The following is a 23089-nucleotide window of genomic DNA, read 5'->3' on the forward strand; positions in this document are numbered from 1 at the left end:
CACCATCAGCGGCCTTCCCTCAACCCTGTGGGGATACTGCTTCGATTACGTTGTCTTCGTGTACAACAATACTCCGCAAGAACTGCTCAACCAACGAACGCCCTTTGAAGCCCTGTTCTCAAAGCCCAGCCGTTTGTACATGCTCAAGACCTTTGGATGCCTAGCCTACAAGTTCATTCCAAAGTCACAACGCAATGGAAAACTCTCGAACTCTGCCGTACCATGTGTCTTCCTTGGCTACGCACACGACCGCCTTGGATACAAGCTCTGGAACCCAAAGGACAAGACCGTCGCTGTGTCACGCTTGGTTACGTTTGACGAGTCGAAAGTTCGCAATGCCGACATGTTTTCCAATGCTGATTTTGCCCATGGCCGCCTACGTGTACCTCAGTCCAACGTGATCACAGGAATCACATCTGCCGATGATCTCAAATCTGCCCGATTTGTTGACCCCGACGACACGTCAGCACCTGCTACTAGCACAAGGCTTGCATCAGACGAACCCCTTATGAAGCGAAGCAAACGTACAATCAAGGCTCCAAAGCGCTTTGAAACTGTTGCAGCAGTGCAGGCGTTGTGCCGCGTCGCCCAATCGAGCCGTTGACCATGGCGGACCTGGCAACAAACGCGCACAGAACAGAATGAGAAGATGCCATGGCCGCTGAACACGCCTCCCTATTAACCAACGATGTTTGGGTGTTAACTGACCTACCCAAGGGACGCAAGGCTCTGAAGTCCAAGTGGGTCTGGAAAGTCAAGTACCTGTCGACTGGCGAGATCGAGCGCTTCAAAGCCCGCCTCGTCATCAAGGGGTTTCTCCAAATCGCAGGGGTCGACTTCACTGACACCTTTGCTCCAGTCGTGCGCCTTGATTCCCTACGGGTCCTGTGTTCAATCATCGCAACGCTGGACTTGGATTCTGTTCAGTTGGACATCAACACTGCATTTCTCAACGGAGAATTGGATGAGACAATCTACATGGTGCAGCCTCAAGGCTTTGAAGTACCTGGAGAGGAAGGCAAAGTCTGCCTACTGAAGAAAGCGCTGTACGGCCTCAAACAAGCGCCGCGACAATGGCACAAGAAACTCAACGTTTTTCTCTGCACACTCGGCTTCAAGCGATGCTACAAGGTTCAATGCATCTACGTCCTCCGCGATGCCGACAACGCAGTTTCGGCTTACCTTGCCGTGTACGTGGATGACATAACACTGACCGGGAAGGACGCCGCGGTACTTGCGCGCCTAAAAACATCCATCCAAGGGCAATATGCGACAAACGACAAGGGCGAGCTGGACTTTCTACTGGGCATCAAGATTCAACGGGACCGCTAAGCGCGTACCCTACACATGCACCAACACCTTTTTATTCAAGACTTACTTGCTCGCTTCAACATGGCTTGCTGCCTCCGGCTCCAACTCCCCAAGCACAAGGTGCCCCAACTGTGGAAGCGCCTGACACCCGCGGCGTCCCGTACCAAAGCCTTGTCGGAGCGCTGCAGTATCAGGTATCAGCGACCAGGCCGGACATCGCAAACGCAGTACGATACCTAGCCTCGCACAATCACGGCCACACGCAGACCCATTGGCGCCTTGCCAAGCGTGTCCTCAAGTACCTGTCTGGGACGTCAACCTTGGGCTTGCACTACGACGGGCGCATTTCTAGCACTCCTATCGCATAAAGTGACGCTGACTTTGCAAATGACAACAACGACAGCAAATCCATTACCGGCTTCGTCATCATGCTCGCTGGTGCCGCTGCCGTCTACATGTCTTGCAAGCAAAGCTTGGTCGGCCAAAGCACGACGGAAGTCGAATTCATCGCGGCAGCCGAAGCCGCAAAGTGCATTGTCTGGCTACTCGAACTCCTACGTGAACTTGGTCAACCAGCCTCATCATCTACACCACTGTGGGTCGACAATCAAAGCGCCATTCAAGTTGCCAAACGTACCTCTGCACACGGGCGCACCAAGCACATCCGGCTTCGGTTCCACTTCCTCGGACTTGGTGACCGATGGCACGCTGACCCTACAATACATCAACACTAAAGACCAGATAGCCGACATCCTCACCAAAGGACTCTGCAAACTGCGTTTGAGAAACTCCGCTTCCTCCTTGGTTTGTGCCTCCTACAGAGCAACGAAAGTTAGCATGGACCAAATGAACCAACTGTAAACACCAATCACAAATTTATATATCTTGCACCAACCTGCCTGCTTTCACGCCCAAATCTACCTCTGGGGCAAACCAGGAGCCTCCACAACTGTGACAACCTGATGCTCCTCACAAAGCGTCATGCGCCACGGGGCAAAAGGGAAGCTGTCAATGCGCTGCTACAATATATAAACAATACCACGCCGTCCAGAGGAGGTTGCCCCTCCACTGGCAGACATCAAATCATATAAATACAGCAATACATGCAAGATATACCAAACAGTAAACCAATTGTGACACGTCACAACTCCCCGTCGAATAACGTGGTCCACACGGTCTGATACATGAACGAACCGGCCCGGACCTCCCCCGGTTCACTCCCCATGAATGCCCCACCGGTTCGCTTCATGGATGACCGCTTCCTGCACAGCTGTGTGGTGTCACCTCACAGTCGACTGGAAAAATAACCATACACAGTGCCATTCGGCACAGGGGAGCCAGGTGCTCATAACTCCAATGTGTGCGGCCTACATAGATGATATTGATACATCGAATAAAAATATACACGTGAAGCTTACATGGTTATAACGTTGTCGAAACATGGCACGTATATGAACGAACCGGCCGCGCCGGTTCACTCCCCACGAGTGTCCCACCGGTTTGCTTTATGGATTACTGCTTCCTGAACGGCCGCTGTGTGGTGCCACCTCACAGTCGACAAGAAAAATATCCATACACAGGGGGGCCAAGTGCTCATAACTCCAAAGTGTGCGGCCTACATGGATTATATTGATACATCGACAAACGCAAGAAATGAAAATATACACGTGCGGCTTACATGGTTATAACGTTGCATAACGTTGTCGAAACATCACACGTATATGAATGAACCGGCCCGGACCACCCCCGGTTCACTCCCCATTGAGTGCCCCACCGGTTCGCATCATCGTGTACAGCGGCATGTCGTTGTTACTAGACGCACTAGTGAGCTGTGGGGGGTCACCTCACAGTCAACAAACACTATTGGTGTCAAGATCACTACAACTGAATATGTGACACATGTTTATACCAATGATCACTACCTTGTCGTCACACGCCGTGCATGGAATAGTGCTTCAAAATGATCACCAGATGAGCGGAATGTTGCTGTGTGGAGCCACCTCACAGTCAACATCCATAATCGTGACTACAATTTGACGTGAGAATATGGATAGACATAATATATGATCATTACCATACACCACGAAACGTAAACCCCGACGAGGGCACGCAAGCATGTCCACAACAGACTTGGTTTGCACACAAGTGGCACCCCTGAGGGCCAGAAAACAGGGGAGTAACACATGGAACAATATCCGGTTTTCCGGTTAACCGCCACACCCAATCAGTGAGGCTCAACATTGAATGGCAGCAGTAGGCCGTGACTCTTCAGTAATGCCTACTACGGCCACACAAAATTGAATTAACCTTCGTTATACCTACCATAAGCCTTCTGTAAGAAAATAACTCAGTTGTAGAGCATCGGTTTCTTAACTCAAAGGTCGAGGGTTCGATCCCAGGTTTCCCCAGATTACTTCCGCAAGGATTTATCCGTCCCTACCCTGGGAATCCGGATAACAAGGGCTGCCTACGAAGACGAGGACCGAACTTCGAAGAAGATCGGTCGAAGCACGAAGACGGGAATCGATATCGAACAGCGGGGATGTGACAAATTGACGACAAATGAAATATTTCTTGCTGTTGTACACGGACGAGAAACGGATTAGCCAATCAGAGAAGAGTAATCTCCTGAATAACGTTATTGCGAGATCTCCCGAACGACTTGTCAAATCAAAATTCGAAAGACTACCTATTTGAAATATTTTCGTATATCGAAGTGTCATGATTTTCCTTCCCCAGCACCGCATACGTTACGACGGTTTTACTGTACAAGATGGTGTTACGGCTAAGGGTTGGATAAACGAAATGAACAAGCCAATCAGCTAACGTAACAGGTGGCAAGTTTTAACCAATACGATTTACGCAAATTAGCTGTGTGTGCGTTATAATTGTAAAGAAACTAACATTCTAGCTGCTGTAACAGCCGTACTACTATAGGTCAAGCGGATAAGGTATCTGGCATAGCAATTCATGGATAAAGCCGGGTCAGTTCAAATCCTAGTGTTGACACTAACTTTTTTGTGATCAATATCAAGGTTCCCTTACTATTTGAAACTTTCACCAATGCCCTCCCATACCCCTTGCTGCGCTATATCAGTGGGTACTGGTGGAAGAATAGTTGTTACTGGTGGAAGAATCGTTGGAATTGATGTAGAGATGCATGATCAGTGCTAGCTTGAGTCGCTCGTAATCTAACTTCAGTTTCGAGTATGTTCGTAGGTGGGACGTTATCGCCCAGTAGCCCTTGCTTGTAATCTAAATTCAGTTTCTACTGATCTAAATTTATCGGACTTTGTCAATTCGCTGTATTGCGATGACAAAGAAGAAGGCCTCGTTGCTTGTGTGCTCCATGTACAGCCGTACGTCAACTACAGTTCAAAATAAAGTTGGACTTGGTTTGGCATGTTTACGCTGTCGTAAACGTACTACCACGTCGCCCCTTACTCAGTCCAATTACGTCAGTGCTCTGGATGTTGTGTGTTCCTCGGGTGGTCGTTTGATTGGTGATGGCAGTGGCGCTTTGTCCAACAGCTGTGGTGCTCGTTCCATTAGTGGTGTTAGTGCCAGAGTTGGTGGTCGTTCATTTCCTGGTGGTTGTCGTTCGAGTTGTAGTTGTGGTAGCTTCAACGATGGTTGGGTCATTCCTTTGATGATGGCTGTCCCAATGGTGGTGTTAGTTCCAGTTGTACCGATCGATGCATTGGTTGTGTGAGTCCAAGATGTGATGGCGTCAGTCGAGGTGGTGGTGATGTTAGTTTCACTCCACGTGGTTGTGTTTTGTCACGGGGTTTAGCGACATTTTGACGGACAGGCGCGGCGCAGGCAAGCAGAGAGAACACGCTCCAAGTGTGAGCTTCGAGGCAAAATGTAAAGTCGATTTAGTAGATTTAGCTCAGGAGAAGAGGTAGACTAATAGATAATCTAGGTCCCTGAGATCCGGAGTCTGATCGGGAGATCCGGAACGTCCGAATCCCACCCCGTGACATTCTCCCCTTCTTAAGTCTGAGCTCCGGCGAAGACAAATCGTCCAGATGCCGTTCGGGGGTCGGGGGACAAAATCTCGTCCCGTGGGCAAGGCGTCCAGGATACCAAGGTCTCTTTCGGAGGTCCACTAGGATTCCGGGAGACTTCAAGGTTCATTCTTGGTTGCCCGGGAGTTATTAAATCCCGCTGTTGGTACTTGTAACCGCGTAACCAATCTTCTTCGCTCCCACCAGGATGTTCTGTATCACGCGGATGTAGGTTTTGTAATCGTTGTCCGGGAGGTGCTGAATCCCGTTGTCTTCATCTGGGAGATGCTGAATCCCGTAGGTCTTGTAATTGTCGCCTGGGAGGTGCTGAATCCCGTTGTCATCATCTGGGAGGTGCTGAATCCCGCTACTGAAGGTCTTGTAATCGTCGTCTGGGAGGTGCTGAATCCCGCTGCTGAAGGTCTTGTAATCGATGTCCGGGAGGTGCTGAATCCCGTTGGTAATCGTGCTTTGGTTCAGGATCTGGTGGGGTTCTGGGGTTTTCCGTTGCGCTCCAGGAAGTTGTCCCGGAGGAGTTTCTTCCATGTTTCGTTCTTGTTGCCATTCGTCATTGTCGGAGGTAATTTTCGTGCGCTTTGTGAGTTTCTCGCCACTTCCGGTGGCTAGACTCTGACGGCCAAACTCTCATTGTCAGCTCCCCGGACAGTGATTCATTCCGGGCACATTGCCTCTGTTGGTCTCCGAATGTTCTCCGGACTGAAGAGGATCCAGGCCGTGCTGAGGCGTCGAGTGACGCTCCGTAGTTACCGGACATCCCGAGCTAAAATGGCCAAGTTCCCCGCAAGTATAACAGGCATCTTGTCCACCAGGAACATCCGGCCGGGGAAGCCCACATTCCAATAGAGCGTGCCCCTGACAACGGCAGCGAGTGCAATATCAGTCCTTCCGGGAACACTCCTCGCGGGGATGAGTGTTCCCGGAAGGACTGGTATTGCACATCTCCCGCAGATCGCTTCGCCTGATTTCGTTTCATCATTCGGGTCTCCGCAAATCAGCGGCAAGTCCGACGTTCGTGGTGTGGATGGATAAGATCCCGGGGCTGGTATATGAGCGTCCATCGGGACCGTGGAGCATGTTGAGGGAGAGCTCTCGCAGGATGGTACCGATGTCGCACCGAGAGCTTCCGGGAAAAAGTTTCTTAAGCGATGGGCTTGTTGTTGTAGGTCCAATACACTCCGTTCCACTTGTATTTGTGTGCTTTGAGGTTCCAATTCCTCGTAAGCCCGATGAATATTTGATTCATAAGCCGCCTTCTCTTGTCGCAGACGGACTTTCTCGTCCCGGAGCAGAGCAGTGTTAGCGTCCACGAGAGCTCGCGCTTCTTCTAGTCGGTGCTGTAGTGTTCGTTCGCACTCCTTCCTTTTTCCAGATATTTCCGGGCTTCGTTCACCAGGACATGTTCCTGGGTCACGGACATGAATTGCCCTTGCATCGACTGTTCCAGGTCTACCTGGCGACGTTTTTCGTTGAACAGGGCTTGCTCATATCGTGACTGCTCGTTTGACAATATCTCCCGGAGCTCCCAGATAGTCCCTTTGCTGTTCCGGAGTAGTACGGAGTAGCAACGGGTTCGACTACAGTGGCAGAATATCAACGTTGATGGAGGAGATTCGTTCGACTTGCCAACCAAGGTCCGGCATCTTGAAGCGATTGCTCAATGACTATTTCATGGAGGAAACAAGCGACATAGTCGGTGCGACGATGAGTAAATCGTGAACATATAAACTGATCAATCTTGAGGAAGACACAACGGTCTTTGTGAAGGCGTGAGAAGCCATGTGCGAGCATAAACTCTACGAATGTCCAGTACCACAAATGTGGGGCCTGTTTGAGGCCATATAAGCTCTTTTTGAGATGACATACGAAGTCACGGCGAGACATCAGATCAATCAACGATCCAGGGGGTTGTTCCATATAGACGTCACAGCCCATGGTGCCATTTAACAGCCCATGGATGGTGCCATTTAACAGTGGTCGAGACCATCCACGACCAATTCTATTTTTTTTATTAAAAATATTAATATCTTCTTAACAGTTTTCATTTTAATAGAGCATTCTTTTACACTTAAGTTCTGTATTTGATTTGACCATTTTAAATAATTGTGTAACCGTTACAACTCAAGGTTACAATATACTTCGAAGTATAATGTTATGCGATTTTTGCATGCGACATTTGAAAGGTATTTCGACCATTACTCGAAAAGTAAAGTGAAATCAAGGTATTTGAATGGCAGAATCGAATTCACTGAGAAAAACTGCGTATGCCTACTGAATTGCATATATTTGTTCTTAGAACCTCAAATACAAGCACAAAAAGGGTCGTGGATGCTCTCGACTACTGTAAGAAGGCTATTTTCACGTCCATTTGGTGGCATTCCAAATTATATATTCGCGACAAGGGCAAAGAGAAATCGTAGTACTTCGAGTCGCACGACTGGTGCATATATCGACACCATGTTGTTGCATAAATCCCTTGACTACAAGGCGTGCCTTATATATACCCCCAGGCTTGATACGAAAGACCCAACGACATCGAAGGACTGTCAGAGTGGGGTCACGACGAACGAGTTCGTACGTCCCGTTAGACAACAGAGAATTGTACTCGTCCTTGGCGGCATCAAGCCACTTTTGGTGGTCATCACGACCCATGGCTTCTCGCCAGTCCTGAGGGTCAGGATTCGTTTTTGAAATGGCGCGTTCAGCCAGAAGAGTATATACACTTAATGAGTCCAGACAATCTGGTACACAGTGGGATGATACACATCCAGATTTCAATCTTGAAGCGATGGGTGCTAACATTGTTGTTAGAGCTCAACGCATTGGTGTGTCAACGGTGGCGTCGTGACAGTACACAGCTTAGAGTCGAAGGACAGAAGTGTGACTGTTGGTTGATGATACAACTGTGGGGGATGGGAGGATAACCTCGGGACAAAATGACTGGCCAGTGTGAAATGAGTGGGGTCGAATGGAGGGCTCGACGACGGAAAAAGCCGTACAAGTCCTTGAAACAGGTGAAGTGTTAGTAGTTGTCCATAGCTGTATAGACTGAGATGGATGTGTGCTTGATGAATAAATCACTTGGGGCAACCACCAACGATGTATGTACGGGGGGCAATGCTGCCACCGGCTGACCCAGAACATAAATGTTGGGGCATCATCCAGGATGGAATGCAGTGGGGGGAGTGGAGCGTTAGGTTCGAGGGTGGGAACGAAGTTGGGTTGGGGTCGCTAGCCACCCGTCTTCGTTAGTCGGCAGCCGCATTAATGGAATTAACGGCGGGGAATTGTCAGACTCCCAAACATGACATCCCGCGAATATGTTCGCGCATGTGAATGCAAATTCATCATCGTATAACCCTTGCGATTGCCGGGCAGGCCAATAAACATGGCTTTCAGTGCTCGTGGGTCGAGCTTCGAGGGATGTGCAGCAATTTGTATATGGACAAATGCGGTGCAACCAATGGTTTATATATAGCTCAAAGCTGGGTGTGTATTAAACACTTTGAAGTATGGAGACTTCCCGTTGTTGGATATTGACGGGGTAATGTTCAGGAGCCATGAGGCTGTTAGGCATACTCAAGGGCAGTAGCCCAGAGGAACTTCGGAAGTGAGTTCTCGATTAGCAGAGCTCGCATCTTTCGGACGACGAGGCCGATACGGTGCTCGGCCACTGCGTTTTGAGTGGGGGGCTATGCGTTCGAAAACGTAACTCGAGTTTGGTACTTCGGCATAATAATACGCGCTAATTTCGCGTATTCATTGGCATTATCACTTTGTAGCGTACCGATATCGGTGGGTTGAGTGTGATCGAGGGCCACAATGTCGGATTTGAACATCGACATTGATGCGACGTGAAATGTCTCGTAGACATCATACAGATGGTTGTGCCTTTGTAATGGGTGGCCCGCGAACGTATGGGAAGCGTGATGTCGGTGGCAGACATAAGCCTTTCCATAGAAATGGAGAATTATCCAACTACGGGGAGCTTTGACCCCAGTGGCCAACAGTAAGCGATAGCGCGAAAGGCACATAGGTTTAGGAGAAAAAATAATCCTGGTACGCGGTGCACGAGCGCCTGTGTGCTCAGAAAGAGCAACAAACTTGCCAGGGGGTAGACCGCGGAGGAGGGGATATCACGATTTCCAGGGCTAGAAGTATAGGCACACTGGTTGTTTGCAGCCACGACCACATGGATTAGCGTCGATGCATCCGGATGACGATCAGTTGTCATATCCGCACAAGCGGTGGGAGGAATAACTTGGTCAAAAATGGAATGTGGGGCGCCGGCGTCACACTGGGGATGCGGCGGTGGTGGAGTACACGCTTCGAGGGTCGGTGATGTTCATCTCGGTCCACACGACGACTAGAACTGGGAGGTGTAGGTGGAGTAGTAACCACATGACCAAGTCGACCATGTAGCAGGGGATTGTGCGCCCTGTAGCGGGTGCCAATTGGAGCCTGGTCACGACGGTTAAGAGTAGCACCACGATCAACAGCGTCACGACAGGACAGACTACCAGCACGATTGATAAGTAACACGGAGGCAGTGCACACAAGGGCAATAACGATATCAGATGACAAATCAACGTGACGGCAGCTACGATGCAAACCACCTGGGGTATCGACATGATCACCGGAGTTGGGCGCTACGACACCCTTCTCGATGACAATTGATGACGGAACATGAGGACAGTCGGAATGACTAGCGGAGTTGGGCGTAACTTGAGTGCGACATGGACTACCAGATTAGGATGTCGGTGAAATGCTTCGGCGGCTGTGGCCTCGATAGCCTTCATCGCGCCAAGTGCGATTGTGGTCGTCACCGCCGCGGTGTACGGCTACGTACCGTATGGTCGCTAGTCAGAGGATTATTTTCAAATCGTGACACACTAGACTCATAAAGAGTAAAGGGACAAGCGATGTTGGAGTATATCTTCCACAGGGAGTCCACCATGGAGGAATTAAGGAACGTCAGCGCCAGTGCGCTCTTCACTGATTGGACGTGGTCAGCGATAACCTTGTGCCGCACTGCGAGGCCGTCCTCAGACAAGTCGGGATCGTCATGGTACAGCTCAAGGTGCTTCAACTTGACGACTTGAGCGTCGTTGTCGAGAATGCTCAAAATAGACCGCTCAAGATCAGAAGGCATATAAGCCTTGTTGATATAGAACTGAGTAAACTGATGGCCATCAGTCTGTCTGATAAACAGCGGTTTCCATTCAAGGAACGTACGATTGTGGTCGTCCAGGAGAGGTTCATTGTACAGCGGCCCAGAAGTTGAGTGAGGGCTCATAACCTGTTCAGCGGGGCAAAGTAGGCCCAAGCACTTAAGAGGAAGGTGGGTCAACGAGTCCGAGGGTAACGACCAAGTAGAGCGAAATGTTCAGGAGGACAAGACGCACGACAGGAAGAAATGAAGAGTGGATTAAGATGAGTGGTGTTGGGGCTTCCCACACCCTACTGACTAGCTATGAGGTGGTCCCTGATTGGCCAGGTACCGAAGCGGATATACCCTCAGAAGTGAGGGTGACACAACACCGCAACACCGTACAAACTGCGCCCACTTGACAACAGTCAAATATTGTCCTACCAGAATTTGTCTGGGTGCAGGTGCTGAATTTACTGTGTATCGAAAGGTTGGATACTGGTACTAGCATTCAATTTACAGTTAATATCAGCCAATATTTGGATTTTTGTAGTGAATCGCCAAATCTATCGATCGATTCTTTACACTGAATTTTGTATAATACTAACGTTTCGCAGTACTGTAGTACTACGAAGTATATTGTAGTCATACACTAATTCGACGTTGACGATGATTTCCTGCAATCTGATTGGCTAAATACATCTGCCGTTTCTCCTGTACTGTACAGTACATTTGGTTGTGTCGATACATTCTCCATGTCGCTCGAATCCAAGCCTTGTCCGATACCAGAAGACCTTACTATTAATCGTGGAGTGTTCACCAGGGAATTCTCTACCTTTAAGACTTTTTAGAATTCGAAAATTATAAAGCAAGGGCGGAGATATATCCCATTTTTCAAAATCAAATGAAAGTTGTATGTCATACATTGGCATTTTATGTTAGTGTGCAAATTGTTCAAAATTGCTTGGAATGGATGGTAGTTAACTAACTGTAAACAGGTCACGGAATGGCATGAAATTAAATTTAAAGAATTTATTTAAATATTCGAATGGAATAATTGATTCAAGATAGTATTGAATTATAGAATTATATTCGCGTTTTGTATTTCATGGTGCAGAATACGGTAGTTCCTTGGATAAGTTACGTCTGATGATGCGATGACGCATACTGTACCTAACGTTCTAACGTAATGACATGAGTAGACATAAATTACGATGCTTGGACTGTTCATATGCAGAATTCCTAAGGAGAAACAGTTGGTTTTAAAACTGTTTCACCTTGTTACTAGTATTTGGTTCGCAAGTTTTGAATTCCACTGTAACGTTAAATCGATCTGAAATAGGTCAAATTGTATTGACCTACTACGAAGTGTATTTCAGATCGATTTGTGAATGAAGCTTCATGTTTGTGTTTTTAATTAACGTTACTTCGAAGTAAGACCATCTCCGTTACAGTGTACTCTCACTTGGCTTTTGTAAGTACTCAAATGACGAGCTCCGATTGGCTGAAATTCCACTGAATCTCTGCCCATTTTCTGCCTCAACATGCTGGGCGTGGGTCAGCTCACGAAGCGCATCCACCAGCCTGGGAAACACCTTGGTGGGATGGAAAGCACGTATGCAGCCCCGTCTCCCACCTACGTGGATGTACAAACATCCCGTGCAGTGCTGCCAGCGCAGTCGCCGCCACCGTCTGAATGTCGAGACGTGTCGATGCCAACGTGGACGCCTTTCTTCCCGTTCACACCCACCAAAGAGGTGAGTGATTTACTCCTCCGACCTTTAGAAGGAGACCGGCCGTCCCATGGAGATATCGTTGGTGTTCCCACCAGCAACACGCCAAGTGCTACCATGCGTCATCTTTACGATCGCCTCCACTGCAATCAAGGCAATAGCGACGGCGCGTTGCGTCCAGGCGGTGCCATCTCGCTCTGGGATCGATCCCACTGTGGTCTTGTGCTCGGCTCGCTTTTCGTGGGGTTTATGCTCGGCGCGCTTCCCTCCACGATCTTGTCCTCGGACGTCCGCGTGGCGACCGTGGCGCCGCTGCTGGGTCCGTTGTTTTCCCCGATATTCGGGGTGTGGTCACCCGTGATGCTGTTTCCCGCATCCATTCGCTTCTTCTTTGGCGTGTTGAGCGACCTGTGTCCCCTCTACAGCTCCCATCGAAAGCCGTACATGTTGATCGGGTGGTCCGTCGCATTCCTATCGTTTCTCTTGTCTGCCATCCTGCTTTCAACCTCCGCCCTCCACGAGGCGTCCCTTGTCCTCATGCTCGTGGCAAGCCTAGGCGTAACATTAACTGACGTCGCTGGGGATGGGCTCATGGTGGAACTCGCCCAGCGGGAACCTCTCCATTCCCGAGGAAAGACTCAATCCATCGTCATGGCGTCCAAGGGTATCGGATTGGCGCTGTCCCAAGTGTACGTGGGGGTGCTTGAGGGGTCCGTCTCCACGCAGTGGACGCCCCATGACCCAACCTACCTCGGGTTTCTCTACAGCCTGGCCATGCTCTCGGCCGTGTCGACGTTGTTTGTGTGGTTCCTCTACACCCCCCCACCACCACCACCCCCCCTTCCATCCTCCTCCCCCCCTCCTTCTTCCGTGTTGGATCGCATCCTGGCGCTGTGGACATGCCTGCAATCCAAAGCCATCTTGTCCTTCCTGCTTTTTTCGTTCGTGTCGTCATTCGCCGTCCACGTCGGCAGCGGCGGCACCTCTCAATTCAAGCGCCGCGTGCTCGATGTAAATGTCGAACAGACGTGGCTACGCACTGGAGGCACGACCATCCCCCATCCCCACGACCATCGTCTTGTTCTTGTCGTCGTTGTACTCGGCGCCGTTGTGTTTGCTATAGCCATGGCCATCTTTGGAATAACATCCTGCGGCGGCTCCACGAAGCCGACTTGGAAGCTTGCCATGACATCGACCACCCTGGCTATTGGCGTCTTGGGAACGTTGCATGCCTCGTACACTGTGTACGGAACGTGTCGGGCGCCATGGTTCTGGTACGGTGTGCTCGTACTCGTGCAGATTCCCCACGGTATCCGCCACCTCGTCAGCATGTTGCCCGTGGTGGAGTTGGCTCCCATGGGTTATGAAGCTACGATGGCGAGCCTCGCCATGTCCATGCAGCTGATGGCTATGCCTGTGGCCACGGCCGCGTTTAGCTCGGTCCAACGTGCGGTGCTGGAACGGTTCGACGCGCAGCCGACAACGGTCACTAATGTCGAAATGCAAATCGGCGACTTGATCTGTCTCAGCCCTCTGGGCGGGTTTGGGGTGCTGCTTAGTCTAGTGTGGCTCCCTGGCTCGAAAATCGAAGCCCAAGTGTGGCGGCGGGGCGGCGGCCGCAGTCGGGTGCTCGGGTGGACGGCTGTCGTGGTGGGGGGGGTGGGGGGGCTCACGCTGCTGCTTGTGACCAGTACCCTCCTCATGTACTCGACATGGTCGTGCGCAGCGGTGCTTGGAGGACGCGGATGCTCCCCACGGGTATAACCTCACGTACAGCAAAAATAGGAATGAATATCTAGTAGTAGCACTTAAAATATTTAATTATCGATCGTCGTCGGCGCAAGTTGTTCTGATACGAGGAGCCGATATTTCAGATTTTACCCGAATCTGAAAAGTACTCGACTTTTGATACTATTGCCCGAAAATCGAGGCAAAGCATAATATGTTGAATAATATTAATTCTCTCCCAATCAATCACACATGGTATTTTTGTCCTTTTCGCCGAAAATTTACTTGACAGAATAGATTTGAGTCAGATTTTAAGCTTATACAATGTATGATAGACATATTTGAAGATGAACATTTTGACTGGGCCAAACTGTTTGGCGAAACTATTCCAATCAATTTCACTATAATTGGCTAGGACATTTTCAAATACATTGGTCAAGTCCATTAGATTTGGACTCGGAATTCCAAATTAGACTGATTTGACAATGTTGGTAATTCGATTTCGAAATGGCCAATCGAATCGACGCAGTAATCGACGCACCGAAGTAGCCAATGAAATTGTCGAATACAAACCTTTCGACCAATCAAATCGTAGGCGTATCTGGTGCATTGCCAAGTTTCTCCATTTCACAAACAGTTTACAGTCAATATTGTATCCAGCACGATTCACAGGGAGTATATTTAGTTAAGTAAGACGACGTCTCGGCGATTTCAGGTAGATTATCACGTCGTTTGTCGAATCTACCGAAAATACCGAATTTAGGTTGAAAGGACAATCGCGGTACTTGGTTTGGTGGTGGTACAAACATCGCATTAACGTCGAAAAAGGTCTCGAAAGGGGGCGTCCATTTGAGATGGTTGTTGATCGTAAATGACAACAGATTCGACGAAAGCAAGCATTCTCGCGCAAAAAACCCCTGGAGCAGCCGTACCAGTATTAATAGTTGTATATATTTTTATCTTGCATATATATACTTTTGGCTACTATATTTTACCATATATATATATATATATATATATATATGCCATATTTCTACTAAATTTTACCATATATATATATGGTAAAATATAGTAGAAACACCATAAGTAGCTCGGTGTATTTTCTGTCAAACAATAAGTTTACAAGAGATTACATTCGAGCCCGAAAAAGATCAATATTGGTTGGAAGTTTGGGTGCTATTTGTTTTTGCGGACAGCAGTGTTGCGCGCGCGCCGTTCCTTGTCGGCCCTGTCGTCGGTGGCTTTTTCCTTTTGCAAGCACTTGAACACGGCGTCTCCGTCGATCGCGTTGTTGTTGCACAGCTGAATCACGCGTGGCAGCCCCAGACGAAGCAGCTGCTTGCCGTCAATCGACTTGACATTCGCCGTGTATTTCGCGTACAATCCGCGCTTCAACGCTGACCACCACATCGCTACCTCTTCCACGTCCCAGTCCTTGATGGCCTAACAATAATGCGAAATACAACATCAACACATGCTTATGTTTCAATAGGGAAATGTGATGTCAAGTTGTTTGTAGTCATACCTTGGCTTTGGATTCTTCCGACGCCGTGGGCACTTCGACTTTGTCTTTGCGAATGAGTCCCTTGTCGTCCGACAACATCATGGCCGCGTATTGCAACGTATGCAATGTGTGCTCGGTATCTAAAGAACGACATACACTGTATGAGCCAGGGATAACCACGTACACTAGTACGTCATGATCATAGCACAAGAAACAAGTCCAGATATTGTTGTAATGTGTATTCTAAACTAAAAAAAACTGGGGCGTACACAAGAATCGGCAAACAGATTGCAGGAAACCATCTTCAACCTCCAATTAGTGTGTAACTTCGATTAGTGTGATTGCCATCCCCACAGCACACCGTTTTACATACTAGTACAAGTACAGTATTCCATCAGCACACACAAATCCAAATTATCGGTTCAAGGACAATAGAACACGTTGTTAACGTTAGCGTACGTACGTACCGGTGGCGATGGGGGAGACGGTGGCAATGACTGCAGCGCGGGAGCCTTTGGCCCACAGCGAGTGTTTGAGCAGTTGCGTCAAGATGGACTGCCGATACGGCACGAACCCGTTGGCGTCCTCCGTGCCAAGCGCCCGCACGCACTGCTTGAGGGCGAGGTGGCTTGAATTGATTTCAATGGTCTCTCGACGTCGGTCGGCCGAGTGGTGGAACGAATCTTCGTTGCGCTCGCTGCCTGCGAGGTCCAGCAGGGTGAGCACGCCCCCCGACGGTCGCGGCGGTTGTTTCAACGACGACCGACTGTGGCTACTACTGCTGCTGGCGGCGTCCTTGATCGTGATGGAGCAGAGGAAATGCGACCGAGACGACACGGCATTCACCGCCGTCTACTCCATGTCCATTCAGAATGAGAGTAGCGACGATCAACGTACGGCTTCGGTGGCGCGCATGTCCAGAGCATCTTGGATCGTCGACAGCAGCGCTGCCGCGGAAGACACGTCCCGCTCCACGACGTTCAAGAGCCGGCTGTTGCCTGCTTCGTCGTCGCACACGAGCACCTTTTGCCGCCGACGCAGCAGATCTAACCAACAACAGCAAAAAATACCACCACTTAAACAACGAAATCAAAACAAAGTTCCTGGTATATGTACTACCAACACATTTCGCGCCTGCAATCTCCACGGCGGTCACCACCACGATTTGACTGGACGTTGCTTTGTTGTTGGTTGGAAAGAGCATGTCTGCCATGTGCTACAAGAAAACGTCCAGCCATTTGATCAAAGTATCCATAGACAGACATTGCAGAGAGAATCGTGTAGCAAATATTCTCATAGCTGCCAGAAACAACCAGGGAAGCTATGCCATTGGTAAAGTAACAGACTGAAACGTCGCTTGTTTCGGTGATATATATATATATATATATATATATATATATATATTTAAATAACAATTAAATCTTTCAAAAATATACAAACTATCTCATTGCTGCCAGCAAAATAGCAAAATCCAGGAAAACTATGAGCAATAAATAAATAATAGCTCCGTTGGTTAGAGTAAAAGACTGAAAAAAATCATTTTGTGTCGGTGGGTCGAGTCCGCCTTGAGACATATATATATATATTATGTACTTAAATTATGAATAAATATACAAAAATATCTCATTATTGGCAGCGACAACCAGGGAAACTATGAGTAATTGATGTGTTGGGTAGCGTAAAAGACTGAGAATCTGGTTCAAGTCCATCTCTAGGCACATATATATGATATACGCTTTACAAATAACAACTCTTTACAAATAACAACTCTTTACAAATAACAATTAAAATCATTTTAAAAAATATTACAAATATAACAACCACAAACAAAAATATTTTTCAATATACCTCGTGCAATCCCGACATGGTGTGCGTTTTGCCCGACCCGGTCTGTCCATACCTATAGCACCACCAATTAGAAATCAAAGTACACATACGTGGCTTCTGGGTTTCAAGGACAACAATTGGCGCCGTACTTACATCATGATGACAGACTTGCCGCCGGCGATGGCATGGCCCACGAGGGGCTTCGCCACGTGATCAAACACGTCGTCCGTGGTCGCCGTTTCTGAAAAGACCTTTGAGAACGTGTGGACGTGGCTGTCGATGAACTTGCGCTTCATGTCTGCCAAGCATGAGCAATGAGGATATGGAAATGATCGACGGGATACGAGAGATACACATACCCGCATACATTTGACAGTCGTGCACGACAATCGTACGGTTCCCGGCACACGAGACGACGTCGTACTCCTTTTTTTTCGGCTCGTGGGCGAGCATCGGCCGCTTGCGGATGAACACTTGCATGCCACCCAATTCGGAAGATGATTCTGGTCCGTCGTCGTCGGAATGTTCTTGGTTCTTTGGACTGGCCAAGTCGCGTCGCAACTGTGAGATCACTGCTCGGAAATCCGCGCCGTGGACCTTGCGTGCCGTCCTACAGATGCAGCATGGAGACACTCGCCACAACGACATATGGACATGGAGGACGTACCGCTTGTCCATCATATCCCCCTTGTCACGCCATTGTTTCTCAGGCACCATGGCTAGCGACGACTTGAATGTGGAAATGACGGACGCCAATCCAACTCACCCGAAGCACAACTAAATATAACTCTGCATGATTGCGTGCCTCCATCTTGGATCTTGGGATGGTATTCTCTAATGGAACCCTAAACAGATCTCTCGTCATTCGTCACATGACACGTACGGTTCATTCATGGAACCCGTTCATGCAATCGATGGCTACAAGTTATTTAGCCCTTGGTGACCATGCGCACTTTCTGGCGCGGGGTTGGTTTGTGAATACAGTACACGCCCGACACCACATGCACATCTACGAGGCACGAACGTTGTCACGTTATGCACCTTTCCTCGCTTTCGCCAGACTTACATGCATGTTCCATTCATTCTTGTGCCATGTCATTGCTGCAACTTGCAACTCCCTTCCGCGCGCAATCTTCCCGTCGTCGTCCCTTGTCCGATTTTGAAAATGAGGCAATCTGTCTGTCTGTCGGGTATATTGTCGGGTATTTACCGGACAAATAATTTGGCGGGAAGATGGCTATCCGGATAAGGATATTCCACAATAAGTGCCATGGACGGTACGGGCACCACACCACCACTGCCGCCGTCGACGCCGCCGCCATCAAGTCCGCTGCCAGAGGATGTGCCAAGCACCTTGCCGCTTCCGCACACACCACCATCCAGCCCGATTCCGTCGAATGAAGCCGAAGTGAACACACTTCCGCTCCCATCGACACCGTCGAGCCCTTTACGACCAGCCCTGGCTGGTGTTCCACACACATCGCCGTCCAGTCCGATTGCGTCCAATGAAGTCGAAGTGAACACGCTTCCACTTCCGTCGATACCGCCGTCGAGCCCTTTACGACCAGTACTGACTGGTGTTCCCCATACACCTCCATCAAGTCCGATTGGGGCGACTGAAGCACACGTGAACACTCTACCACTTCCATCGACACCGGCGTCGAGTCCATTACGACCAGCCCTGGGCGGTGTTCCCAATACGCCGCCTTCGAGTCCGTTGCGTCCGGCTCTGGCTGTTCCAGACACCCCACCGTCGAGCCCACTCTCTCCTTTGGAATCAACTCAGCAGCAGCACCATGCCGCCATCATGCGCAACGCTCCCGCGACCCCACCGTCGCCATCTTCGTTCTCCCAACCGTCCGTGTCGATTTCAGCCACCGCGGATCACCATCCTCACTACACGCCACAAGATTTCTCAGCGTCCATCGATGCGACGCCCATGCCGCGGTACCTAGGGCGGTACTCGGAGGGCGACATCAACGTCGGGTTGAACCGGCCGCTTCCTCGAGGGGATCTGGGTCGGTCCCAGGTCCGCTTGGACCTGCCAGCAGCTCCCTTCCGGGTCATCGCTCCAACTGCTGACAGCCCGCCGTCGTCGCCCATGTCGGGTCGCCACCCGCACCTCCCCGCCGCGCCGGCGTCCCCCGGCTCGGCCAGCGCCAGCCTTCGTCCCGCGGAAGACGTCGACATGGCCGCGCCGCCCACCGCCGAGCAGTCGTACTCGAACGCGGTCGTGTGGGGAACCAACGTCAACGTGGCCGACAGCATGCGCGTCTTTAGGACGTTTCTCCATGAGTTTGTTCCCGCGCAACTGGCCGGCGCGGACGAGAGCTACTACCGCAAGGTGCTTCGGCAGATCCAGTTGACCCAGGACGGCGTGTTCAACTTGGATTGCCAGCATTTGCTCCATTTTCAGGATGACACCAAGGGCTTGTACACCCAGCTGCTTCATTTTCCTCAAGTGCTCGTGCGTATTCTCGATATGGTCGTCCAAGAAGCGTACCAAACCATGTTCCCCCACGAACCCGACGCGGTACAAAGTGTATATGTATATATCGTGAATGTATATGTATATATATATATAATTTATTTCGTGAATATATATGTGTATATATATATATGTATTACTTATTTATATCGTGAATATATATGTATATATATATATATATGTATATATAAGATGTGAATTTGCTAAAAACGTTTAAAACTCGCGTGTGGTTTGTCGAATCAATATTGAATCACGATCGAGTTCTGATTGGTTGAATATACTTGTCCCCCTTTCTGTAAGAGCCAATCAAATCTACTCAAAATTGGATTTTTGGCCAATAGCGTCGACACATTCGTGATTCGATTCGAGTACTACTGAATCCACAACTCGAACACATGGCCTACTACACCTATGGGAAGACGATGGATGATGTTTGTATGATTGTCCATATTTCAGCCAAAAGTGAGCCTAAAAACCAGAATAAATGTCGAAATAATGCAGGATCAACCTCCACCTGTAGCATAAAAAAACAAAGTTTTTTAATTTCTACTATCGCACCACATTTAAAATCTTCTTTATTTTAAAAAAAAATATTTTGTGCCGATTTGGTTGGATTTTCCATCGATATATCGATTGTTTTTGTATGGAATTTCGTATATAAAAGAAATATAAAAAAGAATGGTCTAGTGATTGACCAACTCGTTCTTGTTCTTCTGTATGTAGTACATTGTTTGGTAGTGTCAAAAGTACATATAAATAGAAATTGCTCCAGTTTTGAATTCACCCACTTATATTAGGCTCGCATTCAAGTGCGCCCGTTCAATCTGAAGGAAGTCCAGGCGATGCGCAACCTCAACCCAAGCGACATTGATCAGCTCGTGTCCCTCCAGGGCATGATCACGCGGTGCTCGGCGGTGATTCCAGACCTGAAAATGGCCTTTTTTAGATGTACCACCTGTCATACAGACGTCCAAGTCGAGTTGGACCGCGGTCGGATCGACGAACCGTCGGTATGTCGTAAATATAGATAGATATTTTGCTCAATTTACTGGGTTTTTGTTGATTTTCGACAATCAATATTGTCCTTTGACCCAAAATTTGGCTGACTTTTGTGCTGAATCGCCAAATCCATCATCGATCAATTCTTTGTATATTAAAAGTTGTCCTGTGGCGATTGGTATCACACCAATGGAAGTTACACTCAAGTTGGACATTAATGATGGTTTCCTGCAATCTGATTGGCTCAATCCTTCTGCCGATGATTCTTGTGTACATTTATTTGGTTATTTATTCTCCATATCGTTCCAGTTTAGAATATTCGAGTCCAAAGTGTTGAAGCTTCTTCTTATTTTATGTATGATGGAAGGATGGGTTATACACATTTAGGGCCAATTTGTATTGTTTTTAGTTGTTGTATATATATTTGGCCAAAAACGGCGACGTGGTCAAAACACAATGTTGATCAACGATTGGCTGAACATTTGCATGAGTGCTTGCTTTGATTGGCTAGAACATTCGAAATATGCATTTGTTGAAAGTCCATATTGACGGATAAATGTATATATATATATAGAAATGGTTTGAGACTTCGTATTAAAATGTTATTATTATTTTTCAATAGATTTGCACCAACTGCCAGTCGCGCAACTCGATGGAAATCATGCACAATCGATGTGCGTTTACAGACAAACAGCTCGTCAAGATGCAAGAAACCCCCGACGCCATTCCCGAAGGCGAGACCCCGTACACGGTATACTAAAATAATATGCCTTTTATTATTTGGATTTCTTTACTGTGAGCTCAACAATCCAAGTTTTAGAAGTATCTTTTTTTATTACTTTATGATAAATATAATAATCGATGTTTTTAGAAATATCTTATATTTATTCGATGCAATCGGAAATTCTATTGCTTTGTTGCCCTGCTTTGGGCTTCATACGTCGTAGTGAAATAATATCCCAAGGATTGCAACATTCACCTATCTACCAATCCTCTATTTGTATCATCTCCTAATGTTGGTGTCCATTTTGTTTATGGTTGTATATATATAAATATATATACCACATGAATAAAATAATAGTTCCACCCATTGTATTGTCCATATGGTGCTCTATTCACAACAATATTAATATTGTTTTTTTACCCGTAATTTAGATGATTCGCCAAATCCATCGATCGATTTTTTGTCTACTGAATTTTGTATGTAAAAAAATGCCCTGTGGTGATGCGAATCAATCATACTTATGAACGAGTCACACATACGAATTCGATGTTGACGATGGTTTTCTGCAATCTGATTGGCTCAATATTTCTGTCGCTTCTTGTGTACATGTATTTGGTTGTGTTGATGTTTCGCTCCAGTTTAGAATAAACACCACATGAATAAAATCATAGTATTCCACCCCCCGTCGCAGCGTCCATATATATATATATATATATATATATATTTATGGTGGCGGTATTGTTGTTTTCGAGTTTTATTCACTAGAATACAAAGTTATTACTATTCTTGGTATTGTCGATTTGATACAAATTTGGGGAGGGGGTGCAATCGAATAATCGAGCCAACCAAACCGATCCACAATCGATCTGATTGGTTGAATTTCATTTACAAGGTTTTGATTGGCTAATAATTTTGAGTTCATCGGAGGTAGCCAATCCAATCGATTTCAATACCAACGAGAAACCACAACACAATGAAATTTCACTCGAAAGCACAATAGGTGATGCTGTTTTGCTTTGACGACCTCGTGGACGACGTCCGGCCGGGCGACAAGATCCAAGTTACAGGCATCTTCCGCGCCGTGCCTTTGCGCGCCACCGTCAAGCAGCGCGTGGTGAAATCCGTCTTCAAAACATATGTGGACGTGGTGCACTTCCGCAAGGTGGACGAACTGTACAACCAAGGCGTGGATGGTTTCAAGGACGCCAACGCCGTCGACGCCGTCACTATGGCCAAGCTCGGTTCGTTAAGTCCTAAGCTCCACTGTTTTTGTGTCGGTGTTATTTTTTTATTTTTTTAAATATATTTTTTCTAATTTTTATATAGACGAGTTTAAACGCATTGCGGCGGACCCACTCGTGTATGAAAACCTGTCGCATTCGTTGGCCCCGTCCATCTGGGAACTCGACGACGTCAAAAAAGGTATAGAAACAAATGACGGGATAATTATCTTTATATTCTTGCAAAATAGATGTCGAATGTGTCGGTTTTTAATGTTATCTTTATTACTGCGAAATGAGCATATATTGTCAATTGAGGGTCAGGGTTCAATTGTTATCCTTCTTACGTGCGTAGGTATATATATATATATATGTATG

At 47.9% G+C, this 23089-nt stretch overlaps 6 protein-coding genes and 1 pseudogene across 10 annotated transcripts in view; 3 read left to right on the forward strand and 4 right to left on the reverse strand.

Moving 5' to 3' along the window:
- Nucleotides 1-5471: 5471 nt before the first annotated feature.
- H257_05411 (hypothetical protein) lies at nt 5472-5867 on the reverse strand (the record flags this gene model as incomplete). The annotated part of the gene is made up of 1 exon (XM_009830283.1): nt 5472-5867. One exon carries the CDS (start codon nt 5865-5867, stop codon nt 5472-5474), a length of 396 nt encoding a protein of 131 aa, XP_009828585.1.
- Nucleotides 5868-6085: 218 nt separating this feature from the next.
- H257_05412 (hypothetical protein) lies at nt 6086-7991 on the reverse strand (the record flags this gene model as incomplete). Its single annotated transcript, XM_009830284.1, has 3 exons — nt 6086-6676; nt 6733-6880; nt 7918-7991. 3 exons carry the CDS (start codon nt 7989-7991, stop codon nt 6086-6088), a joined length of 813 nt encoding a protein of 270 aa, XP_009828586.1.
- A 1640-nt stretch (nt 7992-9631) lies between these two features.
- H257_05413 (hypothetical protein) lies at nt 9632-10635 on the reverse strand (the record flags this gene model as incomplete). The annotated part of the gene is made up of 4 exons (XM_009830285.1): nt 9632-9855; nt 9922-9988; nt 10085-10180; nt 10294-10635. The coding sequence occupies 4 exons, from the start codon at nt 10633-10635 to the stop codon at nt 9632-9634; spliced, it is 729 nt and encodes a 242-aa protein (XP_009828587.1).
- Nucleotides 10636-12032: 1397 nt separating this feature from the next.
- H257_05414 (hypothetical protein) lies at nt 12033-13985 on the forward strand (the record flags this gene model as incomplete). The annotated part of the gene is made up of 1 exon (XM_009830286.1): nt 12033-13985. The coding sequence occupies one exon, from the start codon at nt 12033-12035 to the stop codon at nt 13983-13985; it is 1953 nt and encodes a 650-aa protein (XP_009828588.1).
- A 1049-nt stretch (nt 13986-15034) lies between these two features.
- Nucleotides 15035-18174, reverse strand: H257_05415 (hypothetical protein). Of its 3 annotated transcripts, none has more exons than XM_009830288.1 (10): nt 18047-18174; nt 17948-17999; nt 17640-17890; nt 17434-17578; nt 17302-17353; nt 16573-16669; nt 16351-16499; nt 15921-16305; nt 15475-15593; nt 15035-15392 (listed from the first exon to the last, which is right to left on the reverse strand). In XM_009830288.1, the coding sequence occupies exons 2-10, from the start codon at nt 17995-17997 to the stop codon at nt 15126-15128; spliced, it is 1515 nt and encodes a 504-aa protein (XP_009828590.1). In that variant the 5' UTR covers nt 17998-17999; nt 18047-18174; the 3' UTR covers nt 15035-15125. The 3 variants fall into 3 exon arrangements, with proteins under 3 accessions (XP_009828590.1, XP_009828591.1, XP_009828589.1); XM_009830289.1 differs by having other exon boundaries at nt 15723-16305; XM_009830287.1 differs by having other exon boundaries at nt 17948-18174.
- H257_05416 lies at nt 16948-17023 on the forward strand (annotated as a pseudogene). Its single transcript has one exon. The product of its transcript is annotated as a tRNA-OTHER (tRNA).
- A 371-nt stretch (nt 18175-18545) lies between the features above and the next one.
- The window catches only part of H257_05417, a 7634-nt gene continuing 3090 nt past the window's right edge, over nt 18546-23089 (forward strand). For both annotated transcript variants that reach the window (XM_009830290.1, XM_009830291.1), the window contains exons 1-5: nt 18546-19813; nt 20566-20778; nt 21390-21518; nt 22492-22732; nt 22818-22913. In XM_009830290.1, the coding sequence (XP_009828592.1) occupies nt 18551-19813; nt 20566-20778; nt 21390-21518; nt 22492-22732; nt 22818-22913 (1942 nt within the window). In that variant the 5' untranslated portion in view covers nt 18546-18550. The remainder of the gene's footprint in view (nt 19814-20565; nt 20779-21389; nt 21519-22491; nt 22733-22817; nt 22914-23089) is intronic.

This window comes from Aphanomyces astaci (genome assembly GCF_000520075.1).
Source record: "Aphanomyces astaci strain APO3 unplaced genomic scaffold supercont1.10, whole genome shotgun sequence".
NCBI lineage: Eukaryota > Oomycota > Saprolegniomycetes > Saprolegniales > Verrucalvaceae > Aphanomyces > Aphanomyces astaci.